Source organism: Aethalodelphis obliquidens, unplaced genomic scaffold, assembly GCF_003676395.1.
Source record: "Aethalodelphis obliquidens isolate GAN/ISIS:26980383/991018 unplaced genomic scaffold, ASM367639v1 scaffold87, whole genome shotgun sequence".
Classification (NCBI taxonomy): domain Eukaryota; kingdom Metazoa; phylum Chordata; class Mammalia; order Artiodactyla; family Delphinidae; genus Aethalodelphis; species Aethalodelphis obliquidens.
This window is the reverse complement of record NW_020838031.1, coordinates 5,286,697-5,300,724: the sequence shown is the minus strand read 5'-3', so window position 1 is coordinate 5,300,724 and position 14,028 is coordinate 5,286,697. Positions and strand designations below refer to the sequence as shown.

Here is a 14,028-nt window from a genome sequence, read left to right as displayed (position 1 = left end):
CTCGCCCAGCGCCCGCCGCCCCTCGTGCACCGGGGGCGCTGCGCGGGCGCCGAGCCTTCGCGGGCTTTGCCGCCGCCGCCGCCTGTGCGGCCGCCGCCGCCGCCGCTGGTGGGAGAGACGCGGGGTTGGGGGGGGAGGAGGGCGCGCGTGGTGCCGGCGGGGAGCGGCGGCGCCCCCCCCTCCTCCTCCTCCGCCTCCTCCTCCTCCGGCGCCGCGGGCTCCTCGGACATGGCCGCGGCGGTGGCGGTGGCGGCCGCGTCCCGGCGGCAGTCGTGCTACCTGTGTGACCTGCCCCGCATGCCCTGGGCCATGATCTGGGACTTCACTGAGCCCGTGTGCCGTGGCTGCGTCAACTACGAGGGCGCCGACCGCGTCGAGTTCGTCATCGAGACGGCGCGGCAGCTCAAGCGGGCGCACGGCTGCTTCCCGGAGGGCCGCTCCCCGCCCGGCGCCGCGGCCCCGGCCGCCGCCAAGCCGCCGCCGCTCTCGGCCAAGGACCTCCTCCTGCAGCAGCAGCAGCAACAGCCGCCGCCGCTCGGCCACGGCGGCCCCGAGGCCGCCCCGCGCGCCCCGCAGGCCCTGGAGCGCTACCCCCTGGCGGCCGCCGCGGCCGAGCGGCCTCCGCGCCTGGGCTCCGACTTTGGCGGCAGCCGCCCGGCCGCGAGCCTGGCCCAGCCGCCGACGCCGCAGCCGCCGCCCGTGAACGGCATCCTGGTGCCCAACGGCTTCTCCAAGCTGGAGGAGCCGCCCGAGCTGAACCGCCAGAGCCCGAACCCGCGGCGCGGCCACGCCGTGCCGCCCACCCTGGTGCCGCTCATGAACGGCTCGGCCACGCCGCTGCCCGCTGCGCTCGGCCTGGGCGGCCGCGCCGCCGCCTCGCTGGCCGCCGTGTCCGGGGCCGCGGCCACCGGCCTGGGCTCGGCGCAGCCCGCCGAACTAGGCGCCCACAAGCGGCCGGCGTCCGTGTCGAGCGGCGCGGCCGCGGAGCACGAGCAGCGCGAGGCGGCGGCTAAGGAGAAGCAGCCGCCGGCTGGCTCGCACCGCGGCCCGGCCGACAGCCTGTCCTCGGGGGCCGGGGCGGCCGATCTGGGCACCGAGGGCGCGGGCAAAGGCCGCGGGCCCGGCGAGCAGGACTGGGTCAACCGGCCCAAGACCGTGCGAGACACGCTGCTGGCGCTGCACCAGCACGGCCACTCGGGGCCCTTCGAGAGCAAGTTTAAGAAGGAGCCGGCCCTGACTGCAGGCAGGTTGTTGGGTTTCGAGGCCAACGGGGCCAACGGGTCTAAAGCAGGTAGGGGCGGCTGTGGAGTGAGGGGGTCTAGGGGCGAGCCGGGGACGGAGAGCCGAGGAGGGGTGCTCTTCCCATTCGCCGTTCTCCCCCGGCCCAGAAACAACAAACACCCAACTTCCTGATCTGCCCGAGGCGGAACCAGTGCTTAGTGGCAACGTGTTCCTGTGCTGAAGCAGCATAACAAGAGATGAGTCAGACGGGCTGATAGGCAGCGACACAGGGCTTTCCTTTCCTAGCACATTCCTGGATGCGAGCAGGAGGGCACCAGTCACCTTTTAACCTGTGTGTGCGTGGCGCGGGGGTGGGGGGACGTTAACCGTCAGGTGCACAGTGCAGTCTGGGGACAGGCAGGCCTGTGGGAAAACAGCGCTGTCGGGGCCATTTTCTGTGGCTTTTTTTTTTTTTTTTTAAACTGCTAGGCTGCCTCAGAGCCCCGTCAGTCTAAGTGGTTTAAGTTGCACGTGCTCTTGAAACTCTTATGAGTTTTTATGTACCAGCTTTTAGAGAAGAGAAATTCTTCGGGGAGTTTTGTTATGTGTTAGAAAAAAAAGACCCTTTTCAGTGTACGTCCATTTACGTCCGTTTTTTTCCCTCTTATGTCTTTGTTCTTCCAGTTGCAAGAACAGCAAGGAAAAGGAAGCCTTCTCCAGAACCAGAAGGTGAAGTCGGGCCCCCTAAGATCAATGGAGAGGCACAGCCGTGGCTGTCCACGTCCACAGAAGGGCTCAAGATCCCCATTACTCCTACATCCTCTTTTGTGTCTCCACCTCCCCCCACTGCCTCACCTCATTCCAACCGGACCACACCGCCTGAAGCGGCCCAGAACGGCCAGTCCCCCATGGCAGCCCTAATCTTGGTAGCAGACAATGCGGGGGGTAGTCATGCCTCAAAAGATGCCAACCAGGTGCACTCCACCACCAGGAGGAACAGCTGCAGCCCACCCTCTCCGTCCTCTATGAACCAGAGAAGGCTGGGCCCCCGAGAGGTGGGGGGCCAGGGGGCAGGCAGCACAGGAGGACTGGAGCCAGTGCACCCCGCCAGCCTCCCGGACTCCTCGCTGGCGGCCAGCGCCCCGCTGTGCTGCACCCTCTGCCACGAGAGGCTGGAGGACACCCACTTTGTGCAGTGCCCGTCGGTCCCTTCGCACAAGTTCTGCTTCCCTTGCTCCAGACAAAGCATCAAACAGCAGGGAGCCAGTGGAGAGGTCTATTGTCCCAGTGGGGAAAAATGCCCCCTTGTGGGCTCCAATGTCCCCTGGGCCTTCATGCAAGGGGAAATTGCAACCATCCTTGCTGGAGATGTGAAAGTGAAAAAAGAGAGAGACTCGTGACTTTCCGGTTTCAGAAAAACCCAATGATTACCCTTAACTAAAACTGCTTGAACTGTGTATATATCTTCACATATATATATATCCAAGACAAGGGAAATGTAGACTTCATAAACATGGCTGTATAATTTTGATTTTTTTGAATACATTGTGTTTCTATTTTTTTTTTTTTGACGACAAAAGGTATGTACTTATAAAAGCATTTTTTCTTTTGTTAACGTTATTAGCATATATCTGTGCTTTATTATCCTGGTGACAGTTACCGTTCAATGTAGGCTGTGACTTGCGCTGCTTTTTTAGAGCACTTGGCAAATCAGAAACGCTTCTAGCTGTATTTGTATGCACTTATTTTAAAAAGAAAAAAAAAAGCCAAATACATTTTCTGACGTCGTAAGATTGCCTTACTGTCTGTTATTCCTTATTGCTGGCCCCTTTCTCAGGCTGGAGGCCAAGTGGTGGAGAAGGAACGGAAATGAGCGAAAGGGGCACTGTTGTGAAGTGGGCATATGCCACAGGGAAATGTCACCAAGTTTCCCCCCAAACGTTGTCCTTTGAGAGTAACAGGAAACCGATTTTGAATCTCGCATTTGGATTTTGTTCTTAAAGTTCAGTTGTTGGGCTGTTGATGACTGCCTGAGAGTTGCTGCTGAGAGATTTTCAGGACTGGGGGTGGGGGGGATTTTTTTTGTTTGTTTTAAGGCAAAGTTGACCACTGTTCACTGCCCATGTGATCAGTTGTAAGATTACAATGCTGCATGCTAGTCGGTTGCATAATACACAATCCAGTGACTCAAGGCAGTGATAACGGATGGTGGTGAGGACAAGTGGCACTGCCATCTTTGCGTGGAGCCTGGCTCTGCAGCGCCACTTGATCTTTCGAAACACCCTGGAGCACTCCTGTCTGTCGTTGGCTGTGGTCGTTTTCCTTTGGAGAGTCGAAAGAGACGTTACAGTCCAGGTGAACTTGGAGATTGTGGGATTGGTTTCGTTTCTGTTTTGTGTTTTGTTGTTTTATCATTTACCTGTAGCCCCATTGCTGTTGATATGATCACCTACACTCTGTTTGTAGTGAGTGCTAAATACAGTATGGTACAATGACAGCAACAGCGCAGGGTGCTGCCAGGCTGCCCGTGGGCATATCAGTGACAGCCCAAATGGGGGTGGAGGAAACCTGTAATTTCCTTCTTACATGTGTTTGAAATACCAAGTGAATAATACTGTTCTTCTGGACAAAAATGATAAACTGGCGAAAATTAAAGAAAGGGTTTTACATAATAGACAGGCCCCACTTCTCAAACTATTTTTAGAAACGTTTTGTAAACTAATTTCTTTTGATTACTGTTTTGCATCAGTAAAGTGAGATTTTTTAAACCAATAAATCATCAGTTATTAGAAATAGTTGTCTCACAGTGATACTGGTTTTTCTTCTGTGCTGTTATGATTTAACATTGACAGGAACACTACTCTAAATCTTTTCATGTTCAGGTGTTTGTAACTTGGCCCTCTAATTAGGCTGAATCATTGGCTTCCAGGTCTACTACAACTTCTGTGTATCGTTCCCAAGCGAGCTTTTATTTTAATTTGAAAATATAGATTGTTACCCACTTTGGATCCTTCTTCAGTTATGTTTTTGTGTTTCATTTTTAAATTGCTCAAATATTTTTTAATGGTCGAGTTATTAACACTTGAAAATCAGATACTGCACCAAATACAGTATTTTTTTCATGGTGTTTTTAATGAGCGCACCTATTAATGCTGTGCAAATTCATGTTACCCGTCATTGTTATATTGCAAACAGACTTGCATGATTAACCAGTTTGTTGTTACACTTTTTTTTTAATTGGAGTATCTGTGACTCAGAGCAGACTGGTTTCTCTTATGTAAATGCACACATGCAGAAACACAGTCAATCTTACATGCCCATAAAGACATTTGTAAAGAATTCAGCTTATTATGGTCTGTTGTATAAATGCGTATCTAGGCACTTTATTATAAACTGGAATTTGACCTCATAGATGTTACAAGTTGATCAGTCATTTGACCTAATTTGTGGTAGCTATCTGTATGTTTTGCATTCTTAATACAGATAAGCTTTCCAAAAAGATTAGTAAAGAACCATCCTGCTGTTTTGAATAAGTCTATCCAGCTGTGGAAAAGACAACCTATGGTATCTCTGTGCTGCTGTTTTAAGGGAGAAATTTAAACAGCTTTAAAGGGCCGTGTGTTGTTTACTCCTATTAAAAAATGAGAGTCCGACTGGCCCTTGGGTGGCCTTCGTTAGAAGGCTTGCAGCTGGGAAGTGTTGATATGGGTTATATCTCTGGCATTCTCTTAAGTTAAAAAGTTAACACTGGGACATGGGTTTGATCCTTTGTTGTACCTGATGACAGTGCAGAGATTCTCCACAGCTGGATAAGATGTCAGAAAGCTACTTACTGTACATGGGCAGTATCAGATTTCAAATCCTAATATTTCAGCTGTGCTTTTAATACTCAGAATATTAGGGGATGGGGTGTTGAAGCTTTCACTTTTTTGCTTTAACAATTTATAGAATTTAACAGATGTACCGTCTTTCATGTGGCCTCACATTAAAAGTTATGAGAACGTACACATGGTTTACAACTTTTACTAGATACCTTTCCTTGGCCACCAAGTATTTTAAAAGTGTGCCACCTTTTAACCTTTACTTTTTTTTTTTTAAGTTGAAGGTGATACTTTTTCTATATATGATGAAACTCATGTCAACTGAAGTGAGTGTAATCTCAGATATCAACATTATTCTATTTTAAAATCACGCTGTGGAAATATCACCTGCATTCTGTCATTTGTCAGATTTACAGTACCTTTTTTTTCCTTTAACTTTTAGCATTAAATAAAAATAAAATTGGGAGCACTGAACATTTTCTGAGGCCTTTTTTAATTGTTGAAAGTAAGCTTAGAGTGGCTGTTTTAATCACTAGTGGCAATGAGACCAAAGGATGTGTGGGTTTGGGGTTGAGGTTTGACTGGAACGGCAGGAGAATAGCAGGAGATAAAAAAACATGGAACAAAAAGGCAACTGATGGAAGGGAAAAAAAAGTGCTAGGGACTGGGGAAAGGGCAACTGGATAGGGGAAGCAGATAACGAGAAGAGCTGAACAAAGTACAGCCAGAAAGCACTTGTTTACTTTTCAACTTGCAGTCCAGCCAGCCATTCTGCAATAGTAGATTGGAAGGGGAAGATAGTGACGACATTGAAAAGACTGTCAAGACACGGAGCTGCCCTTTGGAAAGCCGTGGAATAAAACAGCCATGTTGGGCCAGAGGAAATGCACTGAAGACAAAAGAGAGAAAAAAAAAAAAGCCTACGTTTTGGAAAGCTTTGGAATAAAAGTCAGAGCCAAAGCCATGTGTGAGCTTCATTGAAGCCCTGAAACCTTAAATTTATAAACGCAGATAAAAGGTGGAATGCACTGAGATCCTTTTTCAAACTCCTGTCTGCTATCACGTAGGAAGAAATTTCCTGGTTGTTTGCAGCTCTTTCTCTTCTTTTTGATCAGTGGCTTGGCAGACTTCTCTATGAAAGGAGCTTGTGAAACTTATAGTTTTAAGATAAAGGTACACATAGACTTACTAGGTGTTTTAAATTAAACAGCAAGAGTTTATGCGTAGTTGAATGTATTTTCATTAGAGGTGGCCCAGTAACTTGGGGAGCCCATCACTGTATATAGTTTAATGATTTTTGAATTAGCCTGTTTAAGGCAGTTTTCAGGAAACAGTGTCATTAGTAAGTTATTTATAGATGATAATACACATGATGTTTCATTCAATAATTAGCTTAAAAGAAACGTTAAACTCTTAGTCTTAAAGATGCTAAATTTTATTTTTAGTGAAATTTAAACTAGTGCAGCTTGCAGAAGTCATTTTTAAAATTTCAAAGTAAACTTTAATGATTGCATTCAGTTTTCAGTTAAAAAAAACCAAACAAACCAGACCCTTGATGTGGCAGATGTCTTTGTTTATTCCCCAAAGCTGGGAAAAAGTTGAAGGGAAAACACGGAGCTCCTTTTAATTCCTAGACTTTTAAGTCCCTCTTTACTCAAAGTTGTTTTGCATTTGATTTATAGATGGTTTTATTTGGTTAGTGAACGGTAAAATGTTTCTCTTCCTGATTCCAAAGTGTATACGTGGAATCATTCAGAAAAATGTTCAGTCGTGTGTAGGCCACTGGAAGTACTGAGTCACCCTCATTTGCTTGCCTTTTCTTCATAGGGAACAGTGAGAAGACACGCCTTTCCTCTGTCACAGACCAAGGGCAGAGGCACCAATGAATGGAATACAGATTCACCTGCTGCATCATCTGGGGTTCTAGAAATGGAGTGTGTGTGTGTGTGCGCGCACGCGCGCGCGCATGCGCGCGCAGTTTAACTCTTTCAGTGCCACTGGTTAGGCCTCTGACAGCAATAGTATTGATTACAATACAATTGGTTACAACTAAATAAAAATTATGGGTGTGACTTCCCAGGTTGTCAACTACCTAGATGCCTTTTTGCTGTTTCTGTTGACAGCCTGCATTTTCCTCAGAAGTTAGGAACCCCTCACAGTAATTTAAAAGGCACAAAAATATACAGAAAGTCAATTTGTAAATTACTTAAGAGGTTGGAAGATAGAAAATGACTGGATTTACGGATTATATGTGGATTTCTCTATTAATCCCAGATAAACCCATAATTAGGGATATCCACACTATCCTAATTTACCATTAACAGAACCATTTATACTCAGTTTAACAGTGAAATTTGTTTTAACTCATCAGTTGTTAACTTGCTCCTTCCCCATGTCAATACAACTTAAAATACTTGATTTTAAAATACGTTTGTTAATTTGAGGTGTAACTTACTGTTTTTTTTAATTATAGAATATGAACTCTACATCTCCACTGGTCTTTATCACAACATAAGGGGCTGAACAAAACAAAACAATCCATGCAAGCCACAGGAAAAGTATTTTAGGGCAAAAAGTATACCATAGGCAAATCATTTAGACATTGGGTCTTAAAGCTGGTCTTTTAATCTGAAAAACGATGGGGTAAAGTTTCCTTAATAGAACCCCATCTTATTAGAATGGTATAAACAGTTTTTACTATAATACAATCTTAAACATTGCTTTGAAAAAAATGTAGAATAGCCCTTTAAATCTAAAAATCATAGTATAGCAAGTCTTCTGTGCACGTAAAACTTATCACAAAAGTCAGCCTTGAAAATCTTCTAGGAGATGAATTTTCTCCTAGGTCAGATAAAGTCTGGAGACTAGACTACGGGATTCCTAGTTTCACTTGCAAGCATCAGTGCACAGGTTGATCTCATCCTTTGAATGAGCTTTAGAAGCTGTATTGCATAATCTATAAAGAACCTCTTCCAGCAACTCAGCAGAAGCCCTTGATGCTCAGATAAGACATCCTATATACAGTAATATGTCACATTTCAATATTTCTAAATATAGTTTATATTTGGGGGAAAATGAACCGTTATATAATCTGTAGATTTCATCACTTACCACTTTTACTTAGCAAAATTGCCATTTCACTCTTTGTATCATTACCAGCCAGTAACATAAAGACGCCCATGAGGGGACGGGCATCTTGCGCAACAAATGAGTCATGTTTTGTTGTGCAGGTGCTCAGGTAGCAACTTTAGCAGATAAATATTTAGGGCACTGTGTATTTCTCTGCCATTTAGAAAACAGCTTTCCTGTGACATTGCAAGTCGAATATTTGACACTGTAAATGTGGCTACCTCGCCAGGAAAAACAAAAAATCCTGAAACAACATTTCCCTGGAGCTAAAGGCCTGATTCATTTTAATGTATGGAAAGATTTTTTGTAACTCATTATTTTTAAGCTCAAAATTACTGAGCTTTATTTTCTTTTATTGTAGGATTTTAAAATATTAACCATACCAGTAAGAGTTGTGCAGAGAAGTGAAACGTAGGAGTAGGGATTGTCTAGGACTGAATAAATCAGCATTTCTTTACACAGCCTTGGCCTTGGGCCTTTCATGTTCTCCGCAGCCTGAGAGAGCTGCAAAGCAGAAAAAGGCTGCTGCGCGCCTTAACCCGGGCTCTGGCCTCCAAACGGCAATTCGGTTAGCCTTTTTTTTGGTGATAAAAGATAAAGATTTATTGTACCCCATATACAACTGAAATCAGAATTTCACAGGAGGGTCACAGTCATTAGGGAAGTTTTGGAATACTCTTAACAAGCACCATATGGACTGTTGCTGTTATTATTTAACACCTATTAAGTAGGCACAGCATTGTAGGCTTTGAACAGCTGAGAGGCCATAGCCCCCAGCTTCCTTGGAGCCTAGAGTCAATGCCGCAGGTAGGGAGTGTGTTTGCTTGACGAAGGGCACGATACTAACAAGAGTTAACCACGAGTTGGTTTCCTTCCAGGAGTTTGGAAAGTATAGTCAGAGCTAAATTCTTACATAGAGAACTGAGTCCCTTCCTAGAACTTACATCCAGAACTTTGGTAGGATTCTGATACAGGTACACAATCCTACAGTCAAAGCGCTTTCATTACGCCCAGCATGAAACCATCACACACGAAAAGGGGCCGCGGGACACCATTATCTTCATACGAATCAACAGACCGGTTGAAAACATGGGGCCTGGGGTCAGCACTGTCAAATTGTAGCTTTTTCTTTTTTTACTTTTTATTGTTGCTCAGCATGGCATTTTTTAAAAGGAAGAAAACAGCCGCCAGCTCTGCCAATCCCTGTTTACTCGAGGGGAAGGAAAGGGGAGGAGGCTCCCTGAGTCTCCAGCCGCCTGCGTAAAGGCCTTCGACCACGAGGAAACCTTGCTGTGGTTTCCAGCGCGGAACCGTCACTCACGCCGCGCCCGTATTTATGCATTCTAGAACTTTTCCCCGGGCCGCACTGGACAGCGCTGCGCCAGCTCCCCGCGCCGCGATTTACGCACGTGGAGCCGCGCGACCCCGCGGCGGGCCGGGCCGGGGGCGGGGCCGGGGAGGGGCGGGGCCTGGCCCGGAAGTGGCGGCGGCGCGTCCAACCCGCGCCCACTCGGCCGACCAGCCGCTGGGTGAGACACGGCCCGCCCTGGCCCCGAGGGTCAGGTCCGCCAGCACGCCAGCTGCCGCGGCTATAATTAGAGGGGAACCTGGGCCCGGCCGAGCCTGATCCCCCGCGCCCCCCGCCGGCGTTCCCGGGAGGAATGTGCGGGCGCGAGTGCCCTGTGCGTCGCCGCCGCCGCGCTCCCGGGACGGTCACCGCGTGGTGGACCAAATAAAGTAAAAGACCTGGCTTCTGCTGGGCGAGGAGCCAGCAGGACCCGGGAGCCAGCTCAGGGGTGCGGCGAGCCTTCGGCTGCCCAGAAAAGATCAAACGCGCGTCAGCAACAGCCGTGCCTGCCGCCTGCAAGGGTCCCAGGCGCGGGCCAGGCTGTACTAGGTGGATTGTCTTAAGTTGGAGATGGCGCATGACTATAGCTGCCCCAAATGTCACTCCCTTTTTGGAAATCATGATGCTGCTTTTTTTTTTTTTTTAAAGACTGTGGCTATAATAAGGCAAATATTCCATGCTGGTGGAGTAAACAGTCATGCTTAAGGGGCATCTGTCTTAGCAGGAAGCATTCTGGTAACACCGTGCATGTTAATAAAAATGTAGGGGGTGGCCAAAAAGTTCGTTCGGGTTTCCCAGCAGAGGGTTCGGAAAACCCGAACGAACTTTTTGGCCAACCCCAATATTTATTAAGCAAACCTCAGGACGTGCCCCTATGGGTACTACCAAGTCAAATAAAGTACTGTAACAGCTGACTGCCTGAAAGGCAGTTGCCTTTTCAGAGAGAAAGTTTTCAGTTAGAGAAAAAAAAGTTTTTCTCTCATCACAGTACTTACTCTTGAGCCCTTGAAATGCCACCCAATTAATTAACTTTTAATTTTTGTTAATTATTGAATTTAATACTCTGCAGTAATAGCTCCAAAAATAATAATAATAATCACAGTCATGACCCCTGTCCTTTTAACAAAATGACGTTTATTACCAGTCTCGGAGCACAAGCCTAGGAACTTCACTGAGGTCTAAGAGTTGTATAACAGTTTCAGTCATTGTTTAAAAAGTGATTGCAGTACATGCACAGGAAGCTAAAAAAAAATAAAGCTTTGCTCCAGGCTTAAGAATACCTAGACGCAACCCTACTAAAAGACTTTCTTCATCAACGTATTTTTCTTTCCAGATAACAGGCACAAAAACCATTTTAGAAGCTTGAGATGGAAATCATACAAAACAGTCCACTCCTTATGTATTTTATCGAGGAACCTGGAAGCCTTTTCAGGTTGAAATTCGATTCCTAAGAGGTTCCTCCTGCTCAAGCCTGTTTGTCTTGATTCAAGCGCGCCGTAGTCAGCGCTGCTCTGCTCCTTCACAAAGATCTCTGAGAGGGAACTCTGCTGAGAGATGCAAATTCAAGTTTTTATGAAAACACACCTCAGAATTGTCCAGTTCTTTCCCAGATACACAAAAACACTGGAATAAAGGTCAGGAAGTCTCCAGATATCCTTGGGCTTTGTGTGATCATTTCACGTAATTCAATCAATGTTGTGTTTCTATTTTGCAATTATTGAGAAAAAACATTACCATGTACTTACCTCAGAAAGGGCTCAGGAATTAAACTGGACAATCTCTATGATAGCATTTTGGTTCTTCATCTATCAGCCGGACATGAGAAAGCACTGGGTGTGTGAGTTACGCATTAGGTGCTTGGCGCAGTGAATGTGTACCACTAAAAATATAGACTCTCAGTTAGTACATGAAAGGGGGTCATGGCAAACAGCATTGAAATGACGGCGAGAAGGGGCTCCCCCTGCTGTCATCATAGAAGACACATCGTCTCCCAGGCCAGAGTCCTGTACCTGGGACACCCACTGGATGTGTATCAGCTTAGTATCAGATGATTTGTGAAGTTATCATCACCTTGGGGGATATATCATTCTACTGAAAATAAAATGAAATAAAATTATAGACCACACATAAAGGAAATGAATATCTTCCTTATAGGGTTCTATGCTCAGATTCATTTACTGAAGGGTCAACCTACCTGAAAACCACCAAAATGGTTTACCTCCGTCCATTTATGGCTTTAAAAGCAAGAACGGTATTTGTGTGACTGGTGGCAGGTGGGCGGGTGGTGGGCCTGGGGGTTGGGGGGCGAGGGGAGGGCTGGGGGAGTGAGGATACGATGGAGCCTATTGTGTTCTTTTAAAATAATCTATCAATAAATATGATGGGGGCTTCCCTGGTGGCGCAGTGGTTAAGAATCCGCCTGCCAATGCAGGGGGCATGGGTTTGAGCCCTGGTCCGGGAAGATCCCACATGCCACGGAGCAACTAAGCCCGTGTGCCACAACTACTGAGCCCGCACTCTAGAGCCCACAAGCCACAACTACTGAGTCCATGTGCCACAACTACGGAAACCCGAGCGCCTAGAGCCTGTGCTCCACAACAAGAGAAGCCACCGCAATGAGAAGCCTGCGCACCACAAGGAAGAGAAGCCCCCGCTCGCCTCAGCTAGAGAAAGCCCGCGCGCAGCAACGAAGACCCAATGCAGCCAAAAATAAATTAATTAATTAAATAAATAAAAATGATGTATGATGAAAAATAAAAGAACACCTTCATTGAACTCTGACCTCAGAAAAACTGTTGGATTTGTAAAAAAAAATCATTTCATATCCATGTAAATCACACTTTTCTGTACACGGGCTTTTAGATCCGTAAGTAAGATAGTTCGGTGATCATGAACTTTGTAGCCCTGGAAGGAACTCATTCAATGTCTCTGCGACCAACATTGCCTGAGTTGAGTGTCACCCCGTGACCAGACTGAGCTGAGCATCATTGGTCTGCGTATTTGCTGAGGGTTTGAAGACTTCAGTGGAATTAGGTGGACGACATGAATCACAAGCAATCAAGGAAAAGAGATTGTGTGTGCAAGAATTGAGAGCTTCGATGGGACTTCCCTGGTGGCGCAGTGGTTAAGAATCTGCCTGCCAGTGCAGGGGACATGGGTTCGAGCCCTGGTCCGGGAAGATCCCACATGCCACGGAGCAACTAAGCCCATGCGCCACAGCTACTGAGCCTGTGTGCCACAACTACTGAAGCCCGCATGCCTAGAGCCTGTGCTCTGCAACAAGAGAAGCCACCGCAATGAGAAGCCCACGCAGCGCAACGAAGAGTAGTCCCCGCTTGCTGCAACTAGAGAAAACCCGTGCGCAGCAGCGAAGACCCAATGCAGCCAAAAATAAATAAATAAATAGAATAATTAGTTTAAAAAAAAGTCTCCTTGGGATGGTCACATAATAGAGTCTAATTACCCCAAACAGGAAGCATCAGAGGGAGGGTAGGGTGATCACCTCATCCACTCATCCCTCAGCCAACACCTGAGACCTCACCCTTAGGTCTTCCCCATGGGTCCTCTATGGATGGAATCCCTCTGAGAGCCCTTCTTTAAATGCCTATTTACACCACCCCCCAAACTCCAGAGTTCTCTATCCAAGCCCCCACTCCATGGAACCCTCCCCCATCACCCCTGATGGGAATGGATTTCCAGCCGTTGTCCCTTCTCGTGCCTGCAAACTCTGCCCTTCAGGCTTCCACTGCAATTCTGCAGGGCTCCCCTCTGCCTAGCTTCTGCCAGCCCCATCCATCCTTGGCCCTGAGGGAGAGGGCAAAGGAAGGCCACCGTGTTCTAGGGGCCAGAGAGAGAGATTGGCTTGGAGACATCTGAGAATGCTTCGGTTCTGGTTACGTTTCTCTCTAGCAGCAAGGGCTAAGGCCAGTTTTACCCTAAATTAACTAAATGTGTATACCACTCACCACACCACGGTATGGAGGGATTACTAATACTTACAGTGTAGAACTGTGCACGTGAACATGTGCTGTAGGCTCTGAAGTAACATAAAAATGCCGACTTTTACTGTTTAACTTGGGATTTCCCTACCCATAGAAGCTTTACCTGAGTCATGAAGTCAGGGACTTACTTCCCCTTACATATAATTTATAAAAATATCAAGACTGAGACCAGTTTCCGGACAGCTCCACTGATTAACTTTTCTCTGACCATCTGTAAAGTGTTTATCCAAGACTGTTCTCCCAAATCCCAAGCTTGTCCTAAGGAGGCAGCCTTTTCTAGAAGCAAGTTCTCCTAGCTTTGACGCAGTTACAAGTCACTGGGTCACATGTGCACCCTGCCTTGCAGAAATGCTGTGTTTGGGTGTGCCGTGAGGTCCACAGTGGAAGCCAGGAGGTCAAAGGAGACAGAAGAAATGCAAACTCTTTTTGGCAAGGCTGGGAGGGCCTGGGAGTGAGCTGCCCTTCCGTCTGGTCACCACAGGAAGACCACAAGAAACAGAGAAGTCTG

The 14,028-nt window shown here is 47.3% G+C and overlaps 1 protein-coding gene across 3 annotated transcripts; it reads left to right on the top strand.

Moving 5' to 3' along the window:
• The first annotated feature begins 6 nt into the window (after positions 1-6).
• On the top strand, positions 7-7,528 carry IRF2BP2 (interferon regulatory factor 2 binding protein 2). Of its 3 annotated transcripts, XR_003430258.1 has the most exons (3): positions 7-1,291; positions 1,906-2,801; positions 6,870-7,528. XR_003430258.1 is itself a non-coding variant. In XM_027094141.1 (2 exons), exons 1-2 carry the CDS (start codon positions 229-231, stop codon positions 2,619-2,621), a joined length of 1,731 nt encoding a protein of 576 aa, XP_026949942.1. In that variant the 5' UTR covers positions 7-228; the 3' UTR covers positions 2,622-5,516. The 3 variants fall into 3 exon arrangements, 2 of the variants coding, with proteins under 2 accessions (XP_026949942.1, XP_026949941.1); XM_027094141.1 differs by lacking the exon at positions 6,870-7,528 and having other exon boundaries at positions 7-1,243; positions 1,906-5,516; XM_027094140.1 differs by lacking the exon at positions 6,870-7,528 and having other exon boundaries at positions 1,906-5,516.
• The last annotated feature ends 6,500 nt before the right edge of the window (positions 7,529-14,028 follow it).

What these genes read in the sequence shown, in the direction of transcription:
- IRF2BP2 (XM_027094140.1), top strand. Translation starts at nt 229, where the DNA reads ATGGCCGCGGCGGTGGCGGTGGCGGCCGCGTCCCGGCGGCAGTCGTGC. An exon ending in GGCCAACGGGTCTAAAGCAG is followed by an intron (nt 1,292 to 1,905) that starts GTAGGGGCGGCT and finishes TTGTTCTTCCAG; the next exon opens with TTGCAAGAACAGCAAGGAAA.